The sequence below is a fragment of the Pholcus phalangioides genome, unplaced genomic scaffold (genome assembly GCF_987345545.1).
Source record: "Pholcus phalangioides strain wild (caught in Gottingen) unplaced genomic scaffold, Ppha-v1.0 ptg000011l_1, whole genome shotgun sequence".
NCBI classification, from domain to species: Eukaryota; Metazoa; Arthropoda; class Arachnida; order Araneae; family Pholcidae; genus Pholcus; species Pholcus phalangioides.
The window spans coordinates 15,979,383-16,006,087 of NW_028301604.1; the positions used below are offsets into that span (position 1 = coordinate 15,979,383).

Genomic DNA, 26,705 nt, shown 5'->3' on the forward strand with positions numbered 1-26,705 from the left:
AACTGGGATTCCGCAAGAGCTATTCAGGGTTTCTGCAATATCAAAAGCTATAAACGTTTCATTAATGTAACAATAAAAACATATATATTGAAGATTTTTTTTTTTTTCAGAAATGTATATATAAATATGATGTTGAGAGTTTATAACAATTTGCTCTGTTGGCTAACTCTTCTTATAAAAACTGATTCTGTACCAAAAGCTCCACAGAGATTTTTTTGTTTTTGAAAATTCTCACTATTATGGTTTTCTGTAAGTTTCATAGCTTTTGATGAATATATTGTTCCATAACTAGGAGATGCTCTACTGGGGTTGAGATTGAGAGTAGTTAGGAGAATAATTCATGCAATCCTTGGCATGTCCCTTGAACCAATCAAACACGATCACCCTTCAGAATATAACAGCATTATCAAGGTACATCAAGCATTAAGGTGTCATTCTCATATGCAAAGAAAAGGTGAACAATGGGTCTTTTTGGCTATAGCATATAGCATCTACTAAGGTCATGATGCACTGTAGATATCTGCAGCCTTCATAGACCACTAACAATAACAAAAAATCCTATTTCATACCAACAGAAGCATCAACACACATATGCAGCCTTTGATATTACCTTAGAATGTAGTTGTAATACCACAAGGATTAATATCAGTGTTTCTCAAAGTGGGCAATGGAATAGTCCAAGGGGATGATAGAAGCTGTGGGTATAACAGGATCCCATGGGTTCACTTGAGTTGGGGGGGGGGCAATGAGAAAAAAAATTCTGAAGGGAGCGATGGAACAAAACGTTTGGGAAACTGAGATTTATATGATCATGTTGTTGATGCCACATATACATGTCAGCAAAAACCCTGATTAATTTAACACCTTCTTCACCACCACCACCATTACTTGGTCACAGATGCAATTTGTCAGGGATTTCAAATGGACTTGGTGCTTGTTGGAAAGTGTTGTGAGTATGTTTGCACCCTTAATGCATTCATTAGTATGTTATGTTTAATGTGCTGCCATCTATCATCTAAATTGGAAGTAAAGATAACATATGTATGAAGTATAATGATTGAAATAATTCTTATGTTTGTGGACTTGCTTCCTCTGTGGAGAAATTTTTAAAAAAGAGGCCAACACTCACATTTGCAGATCAAACACCACAGAGCTGCTCATAGGGAATCAAACTGATTCATAACATTACTTACATGACCGTGCAACTGCAACCTTCTTCTACGATTTAACATTCTAGTCGGCATGATCCACTGGCTCAAGCAACAGAGTTGAAGCAGTCATTAAAAATAGGTGGCACATGGGTAACCAGTTGTAGAACTGCACATGCACCAGTAATCTCTGCACCATTCAATTAGATATGGATGATGTTCTACTGTTGTATTACTGTCTGTATATTCTTCCAGTTTTTTCTTATTAGAAGCAAGTAGTATATACATGATCATGTAGCAGGTGGGGGTCTCCCAGATATGATCATGTCTCCTCGTTTTATTAATGATAATAAACAAACTTCAAGTTTATAATACGGACTCCATGTATCATTCTTTCAGTACATCTAAAAGGGATAATAATGAACAAATGAAGGTCCAGATAAGATAATTAATGAAGCGAGAGCATAAATATGATCATTATCATATCTGAAACCCCTCTATTACATGATCATATCTGCCCCCCCCCCCCCCCCGGGCCCAGATATGATCATGTATATATTACTGAAGCAATTAAGCAATTTTCCTGACACTTTTTTTACACACGTCACTACATTAGAATGATTATTGACATACCCAATACTTGGCCACCCATGATCATGCATGCTCCTTTCAAAAAACCATTAAATCTTACTGCTTCTCATCTTCATGTGCGCTACTAGATTAAAATATAGCCAAGTCATTAATGCTCACAAAACTGCTTGCAGTTGGAGTTGTAAGGAGCAACAGAGGCAATTTAGAGGGGTAGTCGTGATTCAGTTCAGTATACACTGAAGAGCCGAAAAAATTGGTAAACCTGCCTAATATCATGTAGGGCCCCCGCGAGCATGCAGAAGTGCCGCAACACGACGTGGCATGGACTCGACTAATGTCTGAAGTAGTGCTGGAGGTAATTGACACCATGAATCCTGCAGGGCTGTCCATAAATCCGTAGGAGTAAGAGGGGGTGGAGATCTCTTCTGAACAGCACGTTGCAAGGCATCCCAGATATGTTCAATAATGTTCATGTCTGGGGATTTTGGTGGCCAGTGTCTAAAGTCAGAAGAGTGTTCCTGGAGCCACTTTGTAGCAATTCTGGACGTGTGGAGTGTCGCATTGTCCTGCTGAAATTGTCCAAGTCCGTCGGAATGCACAATGGACATGAATGGGTGCAGGTGATCAGACAGGATGCTTACGTACCTGTCACCTGTCAGAGTCGTATCTAGACATATCAGGGGTCCCATATCACGCCAACTGCACACACCCCATACCATCATAGAGCCTCCACCAGCTTGAACAGTCCCCTGTTGACATGTAGGGTCCATGGATTCATGAGGTTGTCTCCATACCCGTACACGTCCATCAGCTCGAAGCAATTGGAACCGAGACTCGTCAGACCAGGCAACATGTTTCCAGTCCTCAACAGTCCAATGTCAGTGTTGTCAGACCCAGACAAGGCGTAAAGCTTTGTGTCATGCAGTCATCAAGGATACACGAGTGGGCCTTCGGCTCTGAAAGCTCATATCGATGTTTCATTGAATGGTTCACACGCTGACATTTGTTGATCGCCCAGCATTGAAATCTGCAGCAATTTGCGGAAGGGTTGCACGTCTGTCACGTTTAATGATTCCCGTCAGTCATTGTTGGACCCGTTCTTGCATGATCTTTTTCCGGCCGCAGCGATGTCGTACACTCGTGAAATGGTCGTACGTGAAAATCCAAATTTCATCGCTACCTCAGTGATGCTATGTCCCATCTCTCGTGCACAGACTATAACACCACGTTCAAACTCACTTAAATCTCGATAACCTGCCATTGTAGCAGCAGTAACCGATCTAACAACTATGCCAGACAATTGTTGTGTTATATAGGCGTTGCCGACCGCAGCGCCGTACTCTGATTGGTTCCATATCTCTTTATTTGCATACGCATGCCCTCACCAGTTTTTTTGGCTCTTCAGTTTACAATACATACATGTTAAATAATAAACATAAATAAGAGGTTATAGTTTGTGATACTTTCTTGTATTCTTTGAATGTTTTTTCTTACCAAAGTCAACCAAATTTTCATACCTGTTCCAAAAATTCTGGACTCAACCAATTCAAATTCACTATAGAATCGTGTGGAAAGACATGAATTGTATTCTGCCATTTGCCATCGTGAATGACATTACATGAATATCTAAAGCCAGTAAGAACAGCACGTCCAGATGATGATATAAGGATGTGACTAGCTTTTACACTCCTATTTAAAAAAAACATGGCAAGAAAAAAAAAAGTTGTATAAATAACATTTTAAAAAATATTCTTTACAAAAAAATTATGTAGTAAAATAAAAAAATGTGATAACTTGACCCCAACTGTAGAATATCTCAGCTAAAATGGATTTTTTTTTTCCTGTTTAATTTTGTGTGTTATATAAAGATAAACTCATCTTGGCTTTCATAGAAGAGGAACATTTTTTTTCTTGTTGCAAAAGTAATTTTCTAATCACAATTATTGCACTTTTTGGTTGCCCGAACAGGGGTTAATAATCTTAATAGCAATATGAAGAATAACTTCTTGCATAACTTAAGAATGTAAAATACTGGACTTGAAATAAGTACATATGAGCAAAAGAATGTTTTTGAAAAATTTCTTAGAGTATTTTTAGGAGCTAAATACTAAATTGGTTTTGAGACATTAATGAAACATAACAGTCACCAAAAATACACAACTCATTTTCTACCCTTGACTTTGACAAAAGCAGCAAATCAAATTAACTCAGCTAAATTAATGATTTCAAGGATATGCAAAAAATATGTTTATAAAATTATAAAAACTTTCTACCCTTAATACAACCAAAGTTCATAAATGTAAGAGCAAAAATACTTTAAAAATAAAAATCACATTTAAATATTATATGATTCCGAGCATTATCACTATTGGTAGTTTCTAAAGGACCAATAATGATTTGGTATAAATCAAATACATGGTATACATCAAAATCCTGCAATACATGCACACATATATGGAATATCAGATTTTATTAGTTTTTCAAAGGTGACTGATTTCTCTCCTGTCTCACTGTACTGCAGTATGATAGCAAAACTTACGGCAATGAATCAAAGAAGCAAATAAGAGGGTCCTGCGATTTCAAATCTTTGAATATACTGTGAATTACACAGTGTGCCTTGAATGTGAATTAACAGATTCAAGTATGTTCTCTGTTTCTGTACAATAAGTTTTTAATGGTAACTGAAACTGTTTGTATCCCATTGTCATAAACAGTTCATTTGTTTTTCAAAAATTATGAAAATGAAATTCTTATTCATAGATGTTTTTCTATACAATCCATTATTTTGAATTACAGTAAAACCTTGTTAAGTCGTCACCCTAATAAGTCGTCACTCCAGTTAAGTCGTCATTTTTCTTCAGGCCCTTCTAGCTCTCATAGACAACAATGTTATTAACACTAGAACCGCAGCACTTTCGGTATACCTAGAACCGCGGACTGGGTCAAATTGACCCAAACTGTGAAAAAACGGTATTTCACAGCGAAAAAACAGGAATTTATTTTTGGTTCCTGGGGTTTTTCTTATTCAATGTTTTTTAATTGCGTATTCATAATGGAAAATTATATTTTTTTATGAATATATAATGAGCTTCAAAATTAGCTAAAAAATTATATAATTCAGTAAAAATAAGACTTAGTATACATTATTTACTATATTCAGTCCAAAAACATTTTTCAGTAATCTTATAATAGGACAAAGATGTAAAATAAGCGTGTCAAATTGAATATGACAAAGTCCATAATATGATTCTGTCAAATAAGTATTGATTTCTTACTGATAAGTGGAATTTATGATGAGCAGTTGAGCAATTTTTTTTTATGTTATTCTTGCACATTCATCGCATGTTGAAGTTGCACATCCCATGCAAAAATTAACAGTTTTGTTTCTAAATATTTATGTTACCTGACACATCAGATCGTTTATTTTTATTTATTACTATTAATAATTAATTTATTTATTTATACTTTTGCGCAAGGGCAACACATATGATGAACGCAGTTCTTCAATAAGATTTTAGAGGAACTGCTTTCCAAAAACTAATTCTGGCCTTCTGTACTGCTCTATACAAAATACAGGAATATGTTTATAGTGAGGTCCAGGATGTTGTAGAAAACGTCTGTGATGCCACCTTCACCGAATATTTTCTGGGCATTTGTTCGCTACAACTATGATCGTTACACTTTGCTGAATTGTAGTGTGAAATAGTTTCTGTGTGTGTGGAAGCTTTTTGGGGCTACTACTGCCAATATCGACTGCCAGATGAAGCGTGCTGAGTAACGAAAAACTTATATTGTTCTTTCCTTAATAAATTGTAATTGTGGCATCATTGTTCTATACAACTGTAGTTTCACTATCTTTATTGCATCAGATAATATTGCTCTTCGATTTCGTCTCACCGTCTCTAATAAGCTCGTATTTTTTGGTTTTTAGCATTTGAGTCAGCTTCAGTGTAGTGAAAAAAAGTGTCGGTTGAGGCATTTCTGCCCTTGTTCTCCAATGACTTGATCAGTTGCATCACTATGTGCTCTGAGAGAGAGAGATTCGTTGGACGCTGATACTTCTCAAGATTTGGAAATCCATTCAAAACGTATTTGGTGCAGGCCAGAATTTTATTCTTTTTCTGTGACATCGTTTGCCTACAGAAATTTCAACTACACGTTTCTTCTAGAGTTTACTCCTCCTCTAAATCTTTACTGAGTCTCGTCAGAATTTCAGGTATTCAAGTTTACAAAGGAAAAAATATATATATTTAGCTCTACTTGCCATTCCTCCATTGAAAAAAGATAATCTGCTCTGACAATGAATTGACCTTGAAAGACATTTATTCTTAACTATCTTCATTTACAAATACTTTTTAGAAAGGATAACCACTTCCAAGAAAATTATATACCCCTTTTTTCCTATCGAATAGTACGTTGGGTCAAAATGACCCAAACCGCGGTTCTAGGTATAAGTGCTTATAGCTCTAGAACACGAAATGGGAATATGATGAAATTTTCGTGAATTACTATTCATATGATATCATGAAAAGTCACGAAATTTGTCTAACATCTGTCCGTAAGTTTTTGAGATATGTGAAAACAAAGTTTGATTTGGGTCAAATTGACCCACTCCGTGGTTCTAGTGTTAAACCCTCATTCACTCGTCGCTAATTTCGGTTAACTCATCATCATGAAAAAGTTTGAGAAAGAGGAACAGACTATTTTTATGGCTCCCATTAAAAAAAGAGCTTATAACCAACATTGCCATATGCTTAAAAGTCACCATAAAATCCTATATACCCAAACGGAACAGTTTAAGTAATGAAAGTTACACTGGGGAAGTTCATTTGCAGACTAAGGTTTTTGGAATGTTGGGGACTGTTCAAGCTAGATCTCATTTCTGCATGGGCTCTACTGGAGAAACTGCAAGACACCCAGGCTCTGTCGCAAGAAGCAACATAAGCACTTCGCCCCCCAAGGGGGGGGGGACCAGGGCATCTCCGGCAAAACCAAAATTTATTGATACGTCAAAGATTAAATATAGTGCAAGGAAATAAAAAATTATGTAAATCGAAGAATCAAATTAATCAAGTTAAAGTCAACGTGCAATGGCTACCGATAATAAATTATCATAGAAAGCATGGACTCTACTAATTTAGGGCTTGAAATTTAAACAAAATATCTGTTGAAAAAAATCAGACATTCTTTCTCAAATTGAGGTCTTCTGTTTACTTTTAACCGCCCAGGGCCCTCCACCAAGTCAAAAGTGTTCGAGATTACTTTGTAGTTGTATCATAAACTACTGATGAAGAATTAAAACACTAAAATTAAATTTGATGTATATGTAAAATTAATGTGCAATAGAGAATTCTGTTATGAGGAAAAGCTACCTATTCTAACAGTTGCTCTGTTAGTCTAAATTAAAAATTACTGGCATAAATCAAAGTGTACAGTACATTTTACCACAATAATTTAAGTAATAAGAGATAAAAAAGATAGAAAATTGCTATTATTTTTCTTTCGCAATCTATAAATTTTATTAATATTGTTATTTTGATTCATACTTTAATAAATGTCATATTACTTTAAATTCATACAATTTTCAAACTATTGCACATTAAAACTGACAGCATTCCGCTTAAGCCATCATAATTTTTTAATAACTTGAGGTGACGACTTATCGAGGTTTTACTGTATATTTAAATGAAATTAATTAAATGAGATTCAAAAGACTAAACTATAATTAAAAACTTACCTGTGAATGAAACCCCTCTTATGTACATATTCTAAAGCAAGCAACACATCTCTCATTATTAATGCAATTGCCATTTCAGGAAGCCCAGTAGGAAAATGGGAATACATTATATCTTTAGCAGAACCTAGAAAAAATGTAAGATGTACACTTAACCAAAATTTTATACTAAAGGGTACATCTTTTGTTACATCAATTAAATTATGATAATATGTACAAACTAGTGGTAAGTTTACCTTGATATTAATGAAAAGTAAACCCATAAAACATAGTGCAAATCTAAAATTTTGTTTTCTTTAGTGTGCAACTGAGCACACTTTTGTCATGATAACTTGGGATATTTTATGGAGTTGTGATAGTCAGAAAGAACAGTAATCAGCAGGTCACAATAAGGAAAGAATGATGATTGAGTGTAAAATCTTTTACCAATAAATGGGTATAATTATGCTTCATAATGCAACTCAAACAAACACAGCTCACCATATGTCATTAATGGCATAATGACCCAAACTTCATTTCCATGAACAAATGCATAATAATATGGAAGAAGATTTGTATGCCTAAGTTGCCGTGTCACCAGAATTTCTTTCTAGAAAGAGTAAAAGTCATATGAATATTTAATTTTAAAAAAATTTGAAACAAGGTCAAATGAGCAATTTTTTTCTACACTAATAAATTTATTGTTTCTATCTAACATTTTTTTTTACATTTAATGTGTGAGACTACATATTGGCAGCTGAAATTTTGGTGTTTTTTCATTGACAAAAAATTATCTCTTCCCCCCCCCCATAAGAAAATCTTGCCTATGCCACTAAGACCTTGGAATATGTCTTTAACAAAGAAAAAACAATAATCACCTGTACATATGTTATATCTTCATTACAGTCTTCTAAACTGATTTTCCGGACAGAAACATGCATATTTGTAGGAATGTGTCTAGCCATGAATATTGTTGCTGCATTATTTAATCCTTTGCCTAAAATAGAATGAATATATGATGTAAAAAAATAAAATGTGAAATAGTTGATTTTTTTTCCATCTTGTATTGTAGATTTCACTTTGCTGTATTTTATAAGAAATATTTATAAAAATAAACATTTCTTCAACAGGCTAAAATTGAAATGCATATTTAAAAATTGCTGTTTGATGATAAAAATCCTATTCTTTAACATATAATGGGATGGAATTATGAAAAATTATCAAAGTAATTTAACACATATTGCTAAAGTAACTATTGTTGTGTCCTATGCAAATGAGAATCATGGCATGCAACTAACAAGGTTTTCACAAAAATGTGCAGAAAGAAATGAAAATTGGATATGTTTCATCTTTAAGTTCTTGCACAGGATTCTTTTCATTTTTCTCAGAAAACAAGTTGAAACATTGCAAAAATGTGAATTTTCCCCATATTTCAGACATTTTCATTTTTTTGTGCCTCATCAAAATTTCATTGACTTCTTTCATTTTTTTCACTTTATTTTATTAACTTCACACATAATCATTCATTAGTTTTAAAGTAAAAAATTTAAACATAGAAATTTAAAATTTGAATTTCCAAACATACATAAACATACTAACATACAGCTTTACATAAAATTAAAAACTCTTAAATTTCCCATAAAAACACTCTCATAACGGTTGAAAATACTAATTTAAGTGAAAGTTCTTTTCAAATTTCAATTTACATGAAAAAAATTATATTACCAATGACTGCCAAGAGAGCATAGTGAGATGAATCTGCTTCATATGTTCTCATGGCGGAATCTTTTGGCAAAAGAGGTATAGCTTCTGAAGCATAAGATGCCTCTGACTGAAAAAGAGGAATCAGATTTCCAGTTGTGAGTACCAAATAGTCCTACCAAAAATTTATTAATCAAAAATTTTCCAAATTTTCATTTTCATAGATGTTTAAGAATAAAAAATATAAACTGAATTTTTATTGTTGACTTGCAAAAAAAAAGAAAAAGAAAATTTTAACAAAGGTATAAGAAAATAAGAAAACTAGGAGGACAAAGTAACATAGTTGAAAATTTAAAAAATTCGAGAGACTGGAAAAAATTTGATACAAATGAAAATTTTTTTTATCTGAACTTTATATCAGCAAGTTTTACCATGTAATAATGAAGAACAATGAAAAATAAATAATAGAAAAAATGATATATACAAAAATAACTCCAGCAAAATACCAGTTCCAAGCTCAAATACAAAATATGATGCTAAATATGGGGGGAAATTTAACAAAAAAATAAAAACTTTATTTGTGGCACTATCCAAGCTTCAAGACATTCTTGCACACAGCCAAAGGAGTTATATGACAAATAGCATTTATGCAATATAGGGCATAACGTGGAAAATATAATACTTAAAAATGGACTTAGAAAATAAATGTACACTAGACACTATAACATCATGGCACAGATATATATTAAAGTACAATCTACAGAAAGTTTTAAGGGACCAAACAAGCCCATCACGGTTTTATACTCTTCTCAGCCACATGTACTGATAGCCAATCAGACAACGAGCTAGAAAATCACAAGATTGCAAACCAGCACTCACTCTCATTGTAACCCAATGTCTGGCTTGAACAGACAACAGACATGCTATCATTCTGTCTACTGAGCAAACTGTGAATAAGTGTCAGTCTAGTCCTGTGGCTAGTTAAAGTGGACCCTAGGTTAGAAAAATATGGTTGATTTTTAACCCTATAAGCAGTTTTATAAATTTCACTGATCCACATTAGAACTGGCACAGTGGGAATTAACAAACCCTACATAAAAATTCAACATTTTTTTCGAGAAAACTTTTTACAGATTTTGTGCAGGTGATATAGTGCCCTCCCCCCCAACTCTGAGAATAATTATACAAAAAAACCAAGTAAGAGAAATAGTCTAGCCTTTTCTATTATTTATACTATATGCATATTCCTATACTATCCCAAACGGAAAAAGTTATACAGTAGAATATTGATTACTGGGACCGAAGGGTGTTCGGAAAACAGATTTCGAAACTAATTTGATAATGCAAAGGAATAATTTGAAATTCAGCAACAGAACCTTAAAATAATAAAATTTAACCGACTTATTCTGAAAAGTAAATGAAAAAAAGTAGTGTATCCGAAAGAAAAATAAAATGGTAAAACAAATACATATATGCATGATAAATAACACCATAACGGCGTCAAACCATTCAAAAATGAATCTATCTTTAATTGCTTCAACTTGCTTATATGACATTTTGCAGGCTCATCCCGCAATAGTTTCAACATTAACAATTGAAGCGGGTCAGCGTTAGGCAGTGGTTCTAACCATGCGAGCCATTTTGTGAAACACAGTTCTGCCTCACTGTGCATTATTACATCTGCCATTAGTTCATCTTCATCACTTTTACAGTCGTCCTGATCAACTTGATCGTTCACTTTCGTAACTATTTCTCCATAATCCAAAAGATTATATCCCAGATCGTTGCTATCAATTTTCAACCACTGAGACACATCCTCTTCATTACAGGACTAGAACACAGAGAGTTTCTGAAGCATATCTAAGCATTCTTTTGAATCTGGAAGATTTTCATCGTCTTCAGTGGTTGCATTAAAACAATGAAAATACGGGCATAACTTCCTAAAACTTCGCGAGATAGTGACTCGAGGAAGAGAATTCCAAGCTTCTGCTTCCATGTAACAGCAGTCTTTCACATTAAGTGTTTTTGCAAAAGACAAGATATCCTGCGAGGAATTCTCTTCCTCAATCAGCAATTTTTTAGCAACTGCTTTCTGTACTGCCGTTTCACACTCTCCAGTACACCCTGATCAAGTCGTTGAATAAGGGGACTAGTGTTTGGAGGCAAAAACAAGCAAACTATCCCCTCATTCTTGAGCATCGAACAGCCTGGGTGTGCCAGTGAGTTAACCATTAACAGAACTGCTTTGTCTAAACCTTTTTCTTTTAATCTTGTTTAGACTTCTGGGACAAATATGCATTGAAACCATTCAGAAAACAACTTAGAATCCATCCATGAATTTTTCTGCGACAAATATTTTACTGGTAATGAGCGAACATTAATATTTTTGAAACATCTGGAATTGAGGCTTTTCCCTACTACAGTTAGGGGCAAGCGATGAGTCCCAGATGCATTTGCACATGCAAGGATTGTAACATGTACAATCTTTTATTTTCTTCCTTCCAGGAGCTGTAGATTCAGTTCCACCAGCAAAGGTTTTTGATGGGAAAGCTTTCCAGTAGAGTCCGGTCTCATCGCAGTTGTAAACTTGATCAGCTGTTAAACCTTCATCTTCAACAATTTTTTCGAATTCCTTAACAAATTTGGCTGCATCTTCTGAATTCACAAAGAGTTTTTCTCCTTCAATTCTGAGTTGATGAATTCCATGTCTTGACTTGAAACGCTGAAACCAACACACGCTCGCTTGAAAATGTTTATCACCTTCTAGCATTTCATTAAAGAATTTAGCTTTCTCCTGAAGCATTGGTCCACTTATCGGAACACCATCAGTTTTGTTTTTTTTTTTGTACGAACCATGTGTAAACAGCTTTGTCCAGCTTTTCATTCTCTGCCGATTTCATTGTGAATTTTTTCTTTAGTCCATCTGCTGTTTCCAAACTGGCTGCAAAATTTTCTAATTTATTGCAATTTTTTTTAAATCACTGATAGTTGCCACACCTAATCCATATTCAGCTGCAAGTTTCCTCACACCATCACCCGCTTTCATTCCTTTCACAATTTCCACTTTTTTTTATGTTTAAAACAATGCATTTTCATTTCGTCACCATTCTGCACTTGAGAAAGACGAAAAGTGTTGACACTACTAAAGCTAAAGAAAGAATGAAAAATATCTGTTTTTAAGCAAACTAGAAAAGATACCCCCTGACAAAACTGTGATAAGAATTGTTTCTTATCACAGTTTTCGTTGTCAAGAAGACCCTTGCCTCCCTTTCATGAAGAATTAAGATGAATTCGTAGACAAAAGAAAACGATGACAGCTAAATCTGCTCCTATTCACGTGTTTGTTTGCTTGTCAATCTCTCATAAATACATACAGTGTACCTGGATTCACCATTGTTTACATTTATAGCTCACAGGTACAGTATGTACAATTGTTTGGAAGTGGATTATCGTACAATAGAATGAAGCTATCGAGTTGGGAGATAAGAGGATTCAAGTTCCAAGAAAATACCAACTGTTGAGCATCACTGACTATAGAAAACTGAAAATGAGATAGGTTGAAAAAAGGTGTTCGGTTGACCGAGTTGTTTGTAAAATTGATGTTTGGATAATCTATATTCTACTGTACTTCGAACACGTCTCTCTTCATCTGTTATCAAAACATGAGCAATAGCTGACTCTGCTCACTGGCTGTTGATCGACAGGTTGAGGAGGGGAATAGAAACCATGTTACTTAGAAAAAGAAAAATTGCAAAGTTCTTTGAGCTCGTCATTGCTCAAATAAGAGTGCTTCAAGGAGGCGAGATATCTTGTACCTACAGAGCTGATAGTTAATCAACTTCTGCTTCCTTTGGTACTTATGTGCCAAATAAGTTATGTCATTCTCTGAATATGGAACTAATACAAGTTAATGTCTATGTTTGATGGCCTACTGTTTTCTGAAAAGATTTTAAGTAACATTTCTGCATGTGAGCTCACTGCTAAATATCTTTGGGGTCATAGTTTTTGAAGAAAAAACAACCAAATATTAAATATTTGGAGAAATAGATGTACATATCAAAGTTAACCACATAGGTATGTTGCCTGCAACCAGTTCGGGAAACTGAAAAGTGCCAGAATATTTACAATTAGATGATTTTTTTTTGTGATGAGAAAATTTGTTTCTTTTCCGTGAAGGCCAAAATGAGTTTATCTTTTTTACTGATATAATGCACAAAATTAAACACGGAAAAAAATTTCCAATTTTAAACATTTTTCTGAAATATTAGCCACAGTTAAGAGGTTAAACTAATAAATGAAATTCCAGGAAAAACTAAATAATTAAACATGTGAAAATTGTCAACTTGCTAATGGCTGATAAGATGTTTCGTCATGAGCAACTTCAGCAACAGTGGAGTCAGTCTCCTGAGGAGTTCTGGAGCATCCACAGTCAGGCTGACACATTGAGAAACAAACAAAAAATATACCATTAGAAAAAAAAAATCATATCATTTATTCATTCGCCTTCTAGAGAACATGTTATTCTATTTTAAAAATGAATAATATAAGACGGATAAGGATAACTTACCAAACATGACATTGAATTTCCCCTGTGGGCCCACTTGCTCTTCACAATTCGATATGGGAAGGTTTTCACTTTCCAAGAAGAATTAAAATCGAAGTATCTAAACAATAAAAGAAAAATATATCACAGTTTTACCAATGACAGCAATGTGAATCAATATTTTCATGATGAAAAAATATTTCCACACTATAGCAGTCAAAATTGCAGCTTTCTGTCATTCCAATGTTAATGAATGTCTCTTTGCACTCTTTGAAACAAACTTTCGAGTTTTCATGCTTCTTTTTCGGGAATGAATCAACTCTTTTTTTATTACAATTATTGCAACAAAAGTTTAAAATTCCAGTAGACATTGTTTTTTTAGCCCGGAATTATATACCAATCAAGACACTGGTCAGGAAAGCATTTGTTATTCTATGAATGGAAACTTCTGACAATAACCGACCTCAAAATACAGCCCCACACAATCCTTAACCAACGAATGCTCACATCTAATCATGAATCAAAATTTGGGATATCACCTCTCAATATGCTTATAATATTAGAGGGTGAAAAGTTAGAGAATTATGCAAGATGACCAAAGCCAAACATTCCAAAAATGCCTGAATATTCATCGGATGGGGTTTGGGATAAAAATAATATAAATATAGTGGTACATAGAGTATGACTGTCTTGACTTGCAAGTAATACAAATTAAAAGGCAAAGGTATTGGTTGAAAATATTCCACATACAAGCTTGGAAATGTGCGTGGAAAATTGCATCTTTTACAAGAATGATCCGATGCTTTGAAAAAGTCAAAGCTGGCCGTAATTGCAGTACTGTGTTTGTCTTGCAAGTAAAACTACCTTTATATTCTACATAGAATACACTGTACTATACCATAATTGATTTGAATAAGAGTAATAATATTGTGGGAATTGGGAAATAAACAGAGATATCAATTATTTTATATAGAGGTTATGAAATACAAGTTTTCATGATACAAGTTGTTTAATGAATGACTTAGACTGATCATCCACTGGAAGCTACTGTCAGCAATAACAAGTCATGTGTGTGCCCAAGATTACTATTGCAATCTTAAGCACACTAGTAGCTTCCAGTCAACAACTAGCCTTAAACTAGAGGCACCAGTATAATTGGTGAATAAGAAGCTATCATATAATGAAAATCTTGTATCCTGAATCGAGTTTTTCCACATAAAATAATTGAAATTTATTCAACTCATTCCAGATTCTCAAAATATTAGGCTTAATTCTTGTATAAAAATCATTTGATCATTTTTATCACAACGCCATCATTTTATTAACGCACAAGTTGGAACCTATATTTATGGCCAATTCCAAATAGCAATTCACGAATTTCTTTTTCCATGTCTCTTGCTGCGAGGTTGGTGCACTAACCCCTTGATGGGTAACTTCATACAGCAGCGATGTATTCTGCAGTAATTTTGTCACTGTTTTACTTCAGTGTTAGGAAAGACTCTAACAAAGACTGGACAGGTATTGAACTCATGACACCTCTGAACATCCTTTGGTACAATAGGAGAGTGCCTTATTCGCCTAAGTTGCTGCACCCCTCTATTAAATTATAAAAATAAACATGATACAGTATATTCTATGTGGAATAAAAATAGTTTCGCTTACTGGATACATACAATACAAAATACAGTCTATCTACGTTGGTGGCTCCGATTTGTACAATGCGCCCGAGCTTTTGTGTGTTTAATGAGTTTTTTTTGTATTTTCCAGTTGAATATTCATTCACTAGCCAGTGCAATTTTAAGAAACCATTTTTCTTTTGCAACTAGAATTGTTCACTAGAGGAGACACTCGTGGGTCGGTCGAGGTACCATTGCACAACTGGAAGTCTGAAACATTCCTGTCATAACGATTATATACCTATTAATATTCGCCCATTTATCTTCATCGCTATCAGTTTAGAATACAAGTAACAGATTCGTGAATAGGAATCATCCACATTGTACCATCCGAGTTGAGATTTGGGTATTAAAGGCATGTTTACCGAAAAAAGTTCTCTGACATGAAATCCGGTAACACGAACACCGGCAAACCCGAACAAACCTCAAACTCAGGTTCTTCACTATTTCACACAAACTGTAAACAAATGTTTCGTAACCAAGAGCTAATGAGGTACACAGTTTTGCTCTTCGTTGTACGTTTACTATGCCTTTTTAACGTCTTCTCACGACAGTACTTTGGAATCGATGCTATGATGAGACCATATGTTCCATATACTTTTAAAATCACAGTACAATTGCTCCTTGGTTTATGAAGTTAACCCGTCATGTGCAGGCTTTTTGCAACAAATTTGAGCGATCTCTATTTGAAGAATCGGCGAATATTATCAAAAAACTGGTTTCCTTGTTAGAAATAAGGGGGAGGGGAGAAAGAGTGTAGTTTTATAGATTTCTCTTTCACCCTCACCCTCCCATATGTGATATCTTTCTCTCTTATAGTAAAAATATACATTATATGTGGGGGGGAGGAATCTTTGAACAAGGAGTATGAGCACTGAAATATCATACACAACACTAGCTACACACTTAGACTGTTAGGTGTACACGCTCACTTTGGTCCAGACTCTGCCACGAAGCTGGGCTGGAAGAGATCTCGGCAACGGGATAAGTCCGGTGGCAGAGACCCTGGCGTTCATTCATTCATTGAACAGGAGTATGGAAAGAACAGAGAGAAAAACGAACAACTTCCGTTCACGGGTCGCAATTAGGTTTCGCAGTGATGAGAAAAGAGATAGAAAAACCAGTAAGAGCTAGAATGATTTTCTTTCATCTGCGTTAGGATGAGATATCTCGTCCATGATCATAAAGGGGTTAATTCGTTCCTGAAGTTCGTTCATAAACCGAATTATTCCAAACCGAAATAATTTTTCTCTTAATAATATCAATGTAAAATGAATTGATTTGTTCCTGGGACCCCTATGATTTCTAGTGTGAACTTTTACAACGGCTTCTGTATACAGTATAACGTAAACCTAATGAAAATCATGAAACCAACACTTTTTTTTTCAAACCGAGCACAACTTTAGGTTATCGCCATGAGCATTTTAGTAACGAATGAGTTGTGCCGGAAGTGTGCATGTGTACCCTGAGTGTGTATCTAGTGTTGTGAGAGAGTTTTAGTGCTGTACTTTTCAAACTATGAGTGATGTGTAATGATTGAATATTTGTGCCGTTGTAGGTTTGTTGCTCTCTGCGGCGAAACTTTTTAACGGGAGATGGGCTCACATTCACTCCTTGAAGTTGAGAACCACAGTTGTAGTATCGTAGATTGTAGAAAGAATGGAAAGGCGTACGTACATTTCATGTATGGTGCAATTAACGGGAATTCACCGAAAGCCCAAAGATTGCAACGGGAAAATTTTCTCTTAACGGGAGTGTTTTCTCTCAACGGTAGTGACAAGACGGATGCCAGATCTAAAAGCCATAGCATGGGTGTCTGTGTGAAACGGGTTTATTGTTGCAGCACCTTAAACCCCGTTTACATGCGCAATATTGCGGTAGCATTGGAAGTTCTAGCACCCACTTGACAACTTTTTTACTTCATAGGGAAAGAAATTTAGAGCAGGAATTGCCCCTTCTTTGCTGGTTATCTTGGGAATGGAATCTCTTTTCCTATAATCCTTTGAGCGGTGAATTGAACCGGTCGACTCACGTTACCACTGACGACTTCTGAAAAGTGGGGATGAAGTGCCGGTCCATGTAAACGGGTTTTGGTGAAAATTCTTGGAGCCCATTTTAAACGTGCACCCATCCAATATAGAGAAACAAAAAACGTTAAACTTGCTTTACAGATTTTTAATAATCTATTGGAGGAGGGGTTGCTAGAACTTAATAAAGAAGCAAACGTTGTTGACTGTGAGAACACTTCTCATTTCTTAAAGATTATTTTAAGGTGGTGGAATATAATGAACGTGAAAACACCACTCAAAGGTATTTCAAAAAATGACATATCAGGCACCTATCACACCATCTGAGAATGATAAAAAAATAGTATTTCTTCATATGTTTATAGATTGGTTAGATGCTTGGGAAGCAATGGGACGTAAAAAGGGGAAATTGACAAAAGAGACTCATTCTGCTCTAAGGTTAATCATTCTGCTCTTACGTATTCGCTGATTGAAATTTGTAAATATTGTTTCGATGAGTTGAAAATGTCATATGTACTTTTAGGGAAATTCCAAACAGACTGCTTAGAGTCTCGCTTTAGCAAATATAGACAGTTCAGTGGAGCTCAGTACAATGTCTTTTTAAGGCAAGTATTTGAGGTAGAAAAAAAATTACGTAATGAAATGTGAAACGTTGTTTAAAGCTGGATTTCTAGATAATGAAGTAGTGGAGGAAAATTGTTCTCATTCAAGTCTCACTAATGTTGATTGTTTTAATGTTTCTGTATCAGATGAAGATTTAGAAAACTCTGTTGAAAAGCTTCCTGTGATTGCTTACATAGGTGGATGTTGTGTGAAAAATGTGTTAAAGTAAGTTAAATGAGACAATTGTATAGAAGCATTAATTGTGAATGATTTATCTAATCACCACTCTTTGATAAATGAATCATTAATCGTGGGAAACTTGTGTATCCAAAAAAAATTGTTGTGGATGCGCTACTCTTTAATTATATTGTTGTTGATAAGCTCTGCGCTGTTTTTTAGGGAGAGTTTTTAAAGAGAGATAATCACAGGAGAATAGCACATGAAATAACGTATAATTTATTGATTGAAAGGGAAATTTTTCCACCTGAAAGATGTGAAAAACATTCTATGGATAATAATATAAAGTCAATTTTATGGACATCTACTACTTGCATACTTGAACAATTTCTGTAAAAAAAGAATAACTTACTTGTGTAATGAATTCAAAACAAAAAAGTAAAAAACAATCCCGAGCGAAAGATATTAAAAAAGTGCAAACACTTTCCAAGTAGTTTAAAAAATAACCAACGATGAAGACAACAAGGAGAAAACTGCGAATTCCTAAATGTGTGTAAACATACTATTGGTATCGTTTTCAGAGCTAGGAAATCATGGCTTTGGCTTTGCTATTTGCCTTTTATCGTTAATTCCTTCTTCAACTATGGCGCGTAAATAGGGCGATAAATATACATTTGTATTACAACATGAGTATTTTCGTGTTAAATTCTGATATTTTTCATGATACATACCACAAATGATCAAAACTCCTGACTGGTTTCGTAATTCAGTCCTCAGGGAGAAAAAAAAATCAAAAAATATCCTCGCAGTATCTGATGGGATCGTTAGGCGAGGTCTTGGTTTAGCACTACTTCGTCTGACGTCACAACCCTACGCAAAGGCCAGTTATCTAGGTGGTCGTGGTTGAGAGCGATTCACTGTGCGCTTCAAGGACAGACGAAGCGCAGCATAAGAGGAAGAAACTAATGTTATCGCGATAGTTCCGTTACAACCACCCGTAGAGAAGGGATCCGGAAATGTTCTTGTTTTTTCTTTTCAAACCATCCATAACCACGGTCTATCACAATTTAAACTCGCATTTGCTACTTGAAGTTGGAAACCACAAAAAACCCATTAGTGTGCAATCTAACTTTTTAGACTAACTTGTTAGACAATCTAACTTTTAGTGTGCAATCTAACAATTTGAAAAAAAAATGAAGATTTCAGGGTTGATCAAGGTGGAAGAAAAGAACATACGAATAATTTGATAACAATTTTAAAATTCAGTTTTTCAGTCATATTCAGTGCTATGAGTATATCTTTCGAACAACTTTGAATGATGCTACTGAATAATATCATTCAAATAATTGTGCTCTATCTCGGATTACACTGGAACTTCCCATAACGGACACTCCCCGTTAGCGAACATTTTCTTAAATTTCCGTCCATGGGCCTCTCAATGTATTTTACCACAGTTAACGGGCACTCCTCGTTAGTGCTTACATAGCCTGTGTGTCACTCGGTTTCTTCTCATCTCCCCGTTAGCGGAGAAAATTGTCGGCACCAAGGGTGTCCATTATCGAGAAGTTCTACTGTATGTGGTTTTCAGCTGATATCACCTGAATACAGACGGACATGCTTATAACACTCCCGCTTTTAGTGAGAGTCTGTATTTAACAAGCAAATTAAGACATTTTGTTACGTACAATGATAATTGTATTGAAATTCTTTCGCTCTTAGCGAGCAGGTTTTTTTATGGTAGTTCGGATATAAATGACGAGAAATTAAAAAACCTGCTCGCACGTCATAATAAAATAGGAATCATCAAGTTACTAGGCAAAAGTGAAAAACATTTTTTTTTATACGTCAAAAATCTATAAAATTTTATGAAGTGGAGGCACTCAATAACAGACACCCTTGGGACCGAAATATTTATCCGCTAACAGGGAGCATCCGTTAATGGGTGGTAAAATAGCTTGAGCCCAGTGAAAAAAAGTGTCCTTTAACTGGAAGTACCGCTAACGGGGAGTGTCCGTTATAGGAAGTTCCAATGTATACTTGCTATAAGCACTTAAATTCCGACAGTGGCGCCGAAGTCGGGGGTGCTGTAGGTGCTCAAGCACCCACAGTATTTTGTAGAACAAGTTTGAGCACCTCCAGAATTAATTCACAAATGAGCATCTTCTGCAAAAAAACTCAAGCTAAGCACCTACAGATTTGAACCATTTCCGATCTCTATGATTTAAAAATTTTAATTTTTCAAATTTTCTTTTTGTCTTGAAAAAAAAAAGATTTCATTAGTGACTAGATTTAACGAGCATTTTCGCTGAAAACGAGCTCCTTATTAGAAGCGGGTACGACTGTACTCATTTAGTTTCTGAATTTTTTTTACAATTCATGTGTGTGCTCATTTCCAAGCATTTTTCCGCGATGCACGTCGAAGTACATAATATTTTATCGTACCAAAAAAACTTTAAAATTGTTTCAAGAAAAAAGTGATAAGAATAAAGGTCAGAAGGTAACTCGTACGAAGACACTGAAAAAAAAACTCTATCGCTCTCCTGTCTAGTTTAGTTTGTATGGCCATTGCGAAAAAAAATAAGGTAGGCCTACATATCTTCATTACTGAAAAGAATCAAAAAAAGCATTACCATAAAGAATGATCGTAATATTGAATATTCATAGGACTTGATGATCGCGACGGTATCTATTCTTTCGCATAGAACAAGAGCTGTGTATGGATTGTATCACGGTAACCAATGAGTACGAGGTTCCTTTACTGGTTCCAACATCGCAGGCTCAGTTCAATGAACCGAATGCGACCTTTGCAGAATAAGCAAGGAAGAAACTAAAAAGGTATAACTTTCACCCTCCAGGGGTAGGAAGAAAACTTCAGAAGAAGAAGCGATAATGGCTACTTGTCCATACTGGACGTAGTTTATGTTAAAAAGTTTCACACCGTCTCTTTTCGTTTTTCAATTCTATCTGAATAATGATCGGTTTGGGGAACGTCGGCAATGCTCATGCATGCCCACAAGAAATAGTATTGAAACGGTGATAACTACCGATTACATTCCATAATAGAAACTTTCCTCTAATGTGGTCATTATTTTATTCTTTCCGATTGCCTCCGCAAAACTCAGTGTCCGTGCATGCAAGAGTACCTTTATGATACGATCACACATATTCTCAGAGAAAACATTGCATTATAGAAAAAATTCGATAAAAAAAGAAAGAAAATGCAGTAAAAAACTTTTCTTTTTTTTGTTATATTAAAAGTTACGGAAGAAAATAGAAATTTGTTGTATTTATATACACCACACGCTCCGTATCGTATTCATCGCATAAAAGGGTTTGCCTGTATATCCACAAAGAAAAATAAATAGCCGAAATAGATAATGGGAACATTCAAAAGGAAATGACGAACTATACTTCGTTGAAACACTTGGTGATTCACCAGTCTATAATACAAAAAGTCGAAAAGATTAAACGAAAAGTAATTTTATATCGAAAATGTTTTTATGCCTATTTATTATTTACGTCACAGGTGTATATACTAAACGTTCTTGAATAGTGAAATAGATTTATATCAAGTAGTAATCAATAGACCGTAGAGATGGTGACTCACTTGGGTGGATACGTAAAAATATTATGCTATATCATATCATATTTCAAAATTAGAGACAACAAAAAATATCCATTACACACGTTGACTGGTTCAAAAAACAACAAAAAGATTTTTTCTCTTATCTGAAAGCATTTGAGATTCACATCGTCATGCGGAAGTATGAAACTTATCAAATAGTCTGAGAGTTTGACGAGGAAAATCAAGACACACTTGGCTGGAAAAGCGACCAGGTTGTTTTCCAGATGTAATGTATCAGCTTTGTATTGAAGAGATACTGTGTATTTCAAGTGGAGTATCATTGAGAAAGAGGAAAAGAGACGGAGTTCACACGTTTTGCTTTATGCCTTCCTAATGATTGGTTTATTGGCTTTCATTTGCGCTTTTTTTTTTTTTTTTTTTTATAGAAAGCACACATCGAAAGTGATATTCTAGAAACGAGATTTTAACGAGATCATCAACAAGAAAAACCTCAAGTATTGTCTACCCAAAGTGTCAAGTTGAAATTTCTATATCTTAATCAGAAATTCGGTTTGATTAAGCTATCTATTACATATGTGTGTATCATCAGATTTTACAGGGTGTTTCACGAATGAATCGAATGAAGAAAATGTGCTTTGATATGAATAAATAATATTTTTTTCTGATTAATAAAACCGATGTTCCCAATTGGGAACATTGGCCGTTAAAAGGTCAATTTCAAAATTATCCGTTGAATTTTTATTCCTTCCACTTTCTCCAACTTACAAATGCCAACCCAAGTTACGAATAAAAACATTCTTCAACTAGTGATCCCTTCATGACCCCACAAAGGTGGGGCTTATAGGGCTCTAGCTCTGGAGCTCGGGACAATTACCATCATTTTTTTGCTTTTTCATGTGATAAATTCACTATAGATGAGCCCGTGAAAAACCTATCTTGGGGGCTCGCCAAACAGCCCAGTCCCTAGGGTAGGGGCTCTAGAAAAAGCTCACGGGCTATGAATCCTGCTGTAGGATGTGGAAGACATAGATATATTGTTCGATAAATGAGTTCGTATCGTATGAGGAACAGTTCATCCAACATATGCCATTGTGAGCGTTTTGAATGAGTTAAGGACTGTATCAATTATATATATATCATGCATACTGCAGTTGTCTCGTAAGCAGAATTCTGCCTAGAATAAACTGTGCTGTGCCGTGTAAAAATTTATATTTATACGAGTATCAATATTGTGTGGATGTGGAATAAATTAATCCTTTATCTACCATATTATGAAAAATAAAATAAGAAGAAAATGATTATAAATGAATATGAAAATATAAATATAATGATAATTATATATAAATAATTATTGTGAAAATTATTTTGTAGGTCATTTTAGGTCTAATTAAAGACAAAAATAAGTAAATTTTTTCACCACAATTAATTAGCACATAATAAATTATCCAACTTGGTACCGTGAAGTACCGTCAGTAGATAAAGGGTTAAAGGTATTTTAATACGAATTTTTCTTCATACGAGTAACTTTTAGGCACTAATTAAACTCGTAAGTTGAGATACTACTCTGCAGTCATTCGAATATAGGATCACTTATGATTAAAGTTTACGCGGATTTTTTTTATTGCCAGAAGCTACGAAGAAAATTACGGATCTTCTTAGGTAAAAAGAGTTGTGGAGCGTGAAAGATGTGCATGACAGCTTGCAACCAATTTTAAACGTCTTATCAAGATGCTATTAAATTTTGAGGGTCTCTTTTTTTTCTTCCCCCAAGAACCAGTCGTTTCGTGACACTCTTTTATTTACATGACTACGTTTTGTAACAATTAAAAAAAAACTATATAATGCCGCAAGCTTTCTCAACACTTTTCAATGTCACTCGTTTAAAGATTCAAAGAAATAAGAAAAATAGTGCACGTTTATTTTCAGAAAATTAGAACACTCGATAAACCCAGTTGATAAAATGCTCTAATTAGAGATCCCAATTTCACAGTCTCTGTGATTTGAGTTTCCCTCTCCTTTCTTGGGTATACCTGGAGGTAAAAAGTCTGCATAAAGAGGAATAAATGCTCCTGTAAATTTCAAATGGATATTTTTTTTCTTTTTTCATAAAATTTAAACATCCTTGAATTCATTTTAAAAAAATCAAAAAATTCAAATATAGAAACGCATCGTAACATGAATATTTTAACGAATGAACGACTGATTCGAATTAGAGGGTTGAAAAGGGTCGAATTAGAGAGTTATAATTCTTATCATGTTATGTATAAAAACCTAGAATTCGTTTATCCAAGTATTATGGATACGTATTAGGAGATTTTCGCTAACGTAAAGCTACGTATACAGGTGCTTCGACAATATGTAAAAATACGTGCTGCACTGTAGAGATTCACTGTACTCGTAGATATTTGGTCAGCTGGCGCAATCACGTATTTTTGCACCCCTTTGTAATGTTGGAGTGGTTGAATTTCGTTTCCCCCCTCCCCGCTTCCTTAGTTGCTGTCCTGGCAGTTTGACCACCTTAGTCTTTGACGATGGATTTTATGTATCGTCACATTATATCAATAAGTTTTGCTCATATAAGAAAGTAAGTCAACCTCAGCTATGGCTCGCGTATGTCTCATTATTATAAATCGTAGAGGTTAAAGCTATAGAAGCTCAAGCTATATAGACTTATAGTATTATACAATAAAACCTCGGTAAGTCGTCATTCTAATAAGTTGTCACTCCGGTTAAATCGTCATTTTTCTTCGGTCCCATCTAGCTTTCATAAATAGCAATGTTATTAAACCCTCGTTTACTTGTTGCTAATTTCGGTTAACTCGTCACTATTGAAAAGTTTGAGAGAGAGAAACAGATGATTTCTATTGGCTCCCTTTAAAGAAAAAGCTTGATAACAGTATTGCCATATGTTCAAATGTGACCATAAAAGACTCATGTGTCAAAACGGCACATTTCAAGGAACGAAAGTTACACTTAGGAAGTCGATTTGCTGATTAAAAAAACAAACGTTTTTGAAACGTTAGGGCACTGTTCGAGCTAGACTTGATTTATGCATGGGCGATCACTAATTTGGGGCTTCAAATTTAAACAAAATATCTTTGTTGAAAAACCAAACATTTTTCGCAAAATGAGGATTCCTTTGTAATGTCTGCTTTGCCTACCCATAACCCCTTCCAGTCAAAATTGGGCCCTGTGTTCGAAATTACCTTATATACATCATCTACATTATTTGTATCATGATGAAGAATTCATTGCACTAAAATTAAATGTCATGTACATGTAAAATTAATGTTTGCAATAGTTGTGTTGAAGAGAAAAGCGCTGATTATGTTAACAGTTGCTCTGATTAGTTTGAATCTAACATTACTAGTATAAATCATAAGTGTACCTGTGTATTTTACCAAAATAAGAAAATATTAAATGCTCAAAAAAAGTAAAAATTTTGTTTCTTTTTCTCTTGTAATCTATAAATTTTGTTAATATATTGTAATTTAAATTCATATTTTAATAAATGTTATATTACGATTTATTGTATCGTATAAATAAATGTTATTTATACGATTTCAACAGTATTGCATATTGAAACTGGCGGCGCTTCACTTGAGTCGTCAATACGCTTAAGCCGTCATGATTTCTCGACAACGTTAATGACGACTCATCGCGAGGTTTTACTGTATTTAGTGGCATCGGAACCAAGAATGCTGTGAGTGTGCGAGCATCCACAATATTTTGTGGCATGGGAGCGAGCACCCCAAAGATTAGAATCATTCAAGCCTAGCATCCGCAGTTCTAAAACATTTTTGAAGTTCTGATTATATTGAACTTACTAATATGTGTATCGCTATAGTGCCTCAGGTATCGAGAAACAACCAAATGAAGTATTCGAGCATCTCCGTGTGGGCATAGGTGGAATCTTGATGGAAAGCGAAATTTCAATCTCAAAACTGTTTCCAATAGTTGGAATTAGAATGTAGAAAACAACGTAAAAATAAGTCTTTTAATTCGTTTGTCAACACTTTTTGATTCCAGCAATTGAACAAGCAAAGCAATGGAAATTTCGTTTTCCATTTGGTCCTAGCTTTCCTAGCTAGCATTTTTTGTCTTTTTTTTTATCCCTTTATCGTTGTTATTTTATTATTTATTTGATTTTTTTCCTAAAAATATTTACCATCACCCAGTTTATTAACTGGAACTATTCGAACATACACACAAGAAAATATTCAGTTTTAATTGTGAGAATTATTTGTTCCAAATAACCTCTCACGCATGGGGAAACAGTAAAACCTTTGTAAAGCAGCTAATTCTGTTGAAGGCATATTTGTAAACGGTCCGGAATTTTTCTCCTATACCAGGGGTTCTTAACCTTTTGTGTTCCACGTAGCCATGGCCCCCACAAGGGATGGGCTGACAAGGCTCCATCCCTGGGGCCCGGGAGGATTTTAATCATTTTTTTTTTGTTTTTCACGCTTTAAATTCATCATAAAGGGGGACCCGTAAAATATCCCAGCCTAGGGGGCCTTGCTTCAAGATGTGGGGACCATGCACGTAGCCATTGGGGCCATTAAAGTATTACGTAAGCAGATTTTCAGCCATTTTTGGCCCTCTCCCACCTTGTCAGCAAAAGTCAGCAAAACACTGACCCCCTCCCTCCGTCAGCAAAATTTCGTCAGCAGCTTAGAATATTTCATATCTTCAAAAAGGGGGTGGTTGATGACGTAAGTCATCTTCAACCCCCCTCCTCCCCCTTGTCATCAAAAGTCAGCAAATCCGAAACCCCCCCCCCTTACCCCCCCCCCCCCCCCCGATGCCGACGTAATACTTGAATGATCCCATTCTGCCAATAACACGAAGTTTACAGACTACCGTCCCAATAGAATGAATGCCATGGACTCATTTACAAAATAATATTCAGTATATTTAGCAATTTAAAAACAATGAAT

At 34.9% G+C, this 26,705-nt stretch overlaps 1 protein-coding gene across 5 annotated transcripts in view; it reads right to left on the minus strand.

The window, feature by feature from the left end:
* The window catches only part of Stlk (Ste20-like kinase), a 28,742-nt gene extending 12,871 nt beyond the window's left edge, over positions 1-15,871 (minus strand). Inside the window, exons 1-8 of one of the 5 annotated variants that reach the window (XM_089239133.1) lie at positions 15,738-15,871; positions 13,721-13,817; positions 13,501-13,587; positions 9,178-9,283; positions 8,331-8,449; positions 7,954-8,062; positions 7,477-7,600; positions 3,257-3,428 (exon numbers count right to left, since the gene is read on the minus strand). In XM_089239133.1, the coding sequence (XP_089095259.1) occupies positions 3,257-3,428; positions 7,477-7,600; positions 7,954-8,062; positions 8,331-8,449; positions 9,178-9,283; positions 13,501-13,587; positions 13,721-13,817; positions 15,738-15,757 (834 nt within the window). In that variant the 5' untranslated portion in view covers positions 15,758-15,871. Of the gene's footprint in view, positions 1-3,256; positions 3,429-7,476; positions 7,601-7,953; positions 8,063-8,330; positions 8,450-9,177; positions 9,284-13,496; positions 13,588-13,720; positions 13,818-15,358 lie in introns of all 5 variants that reach the window. The other 4 variants (XM_089239134.1, XM_089239136.1, XM_089239135.1 and 1 more) reach the window with 4 other exon arrangements.
* Positions 15,872-26,705: the final 10,834 nt, after the last annotated feature.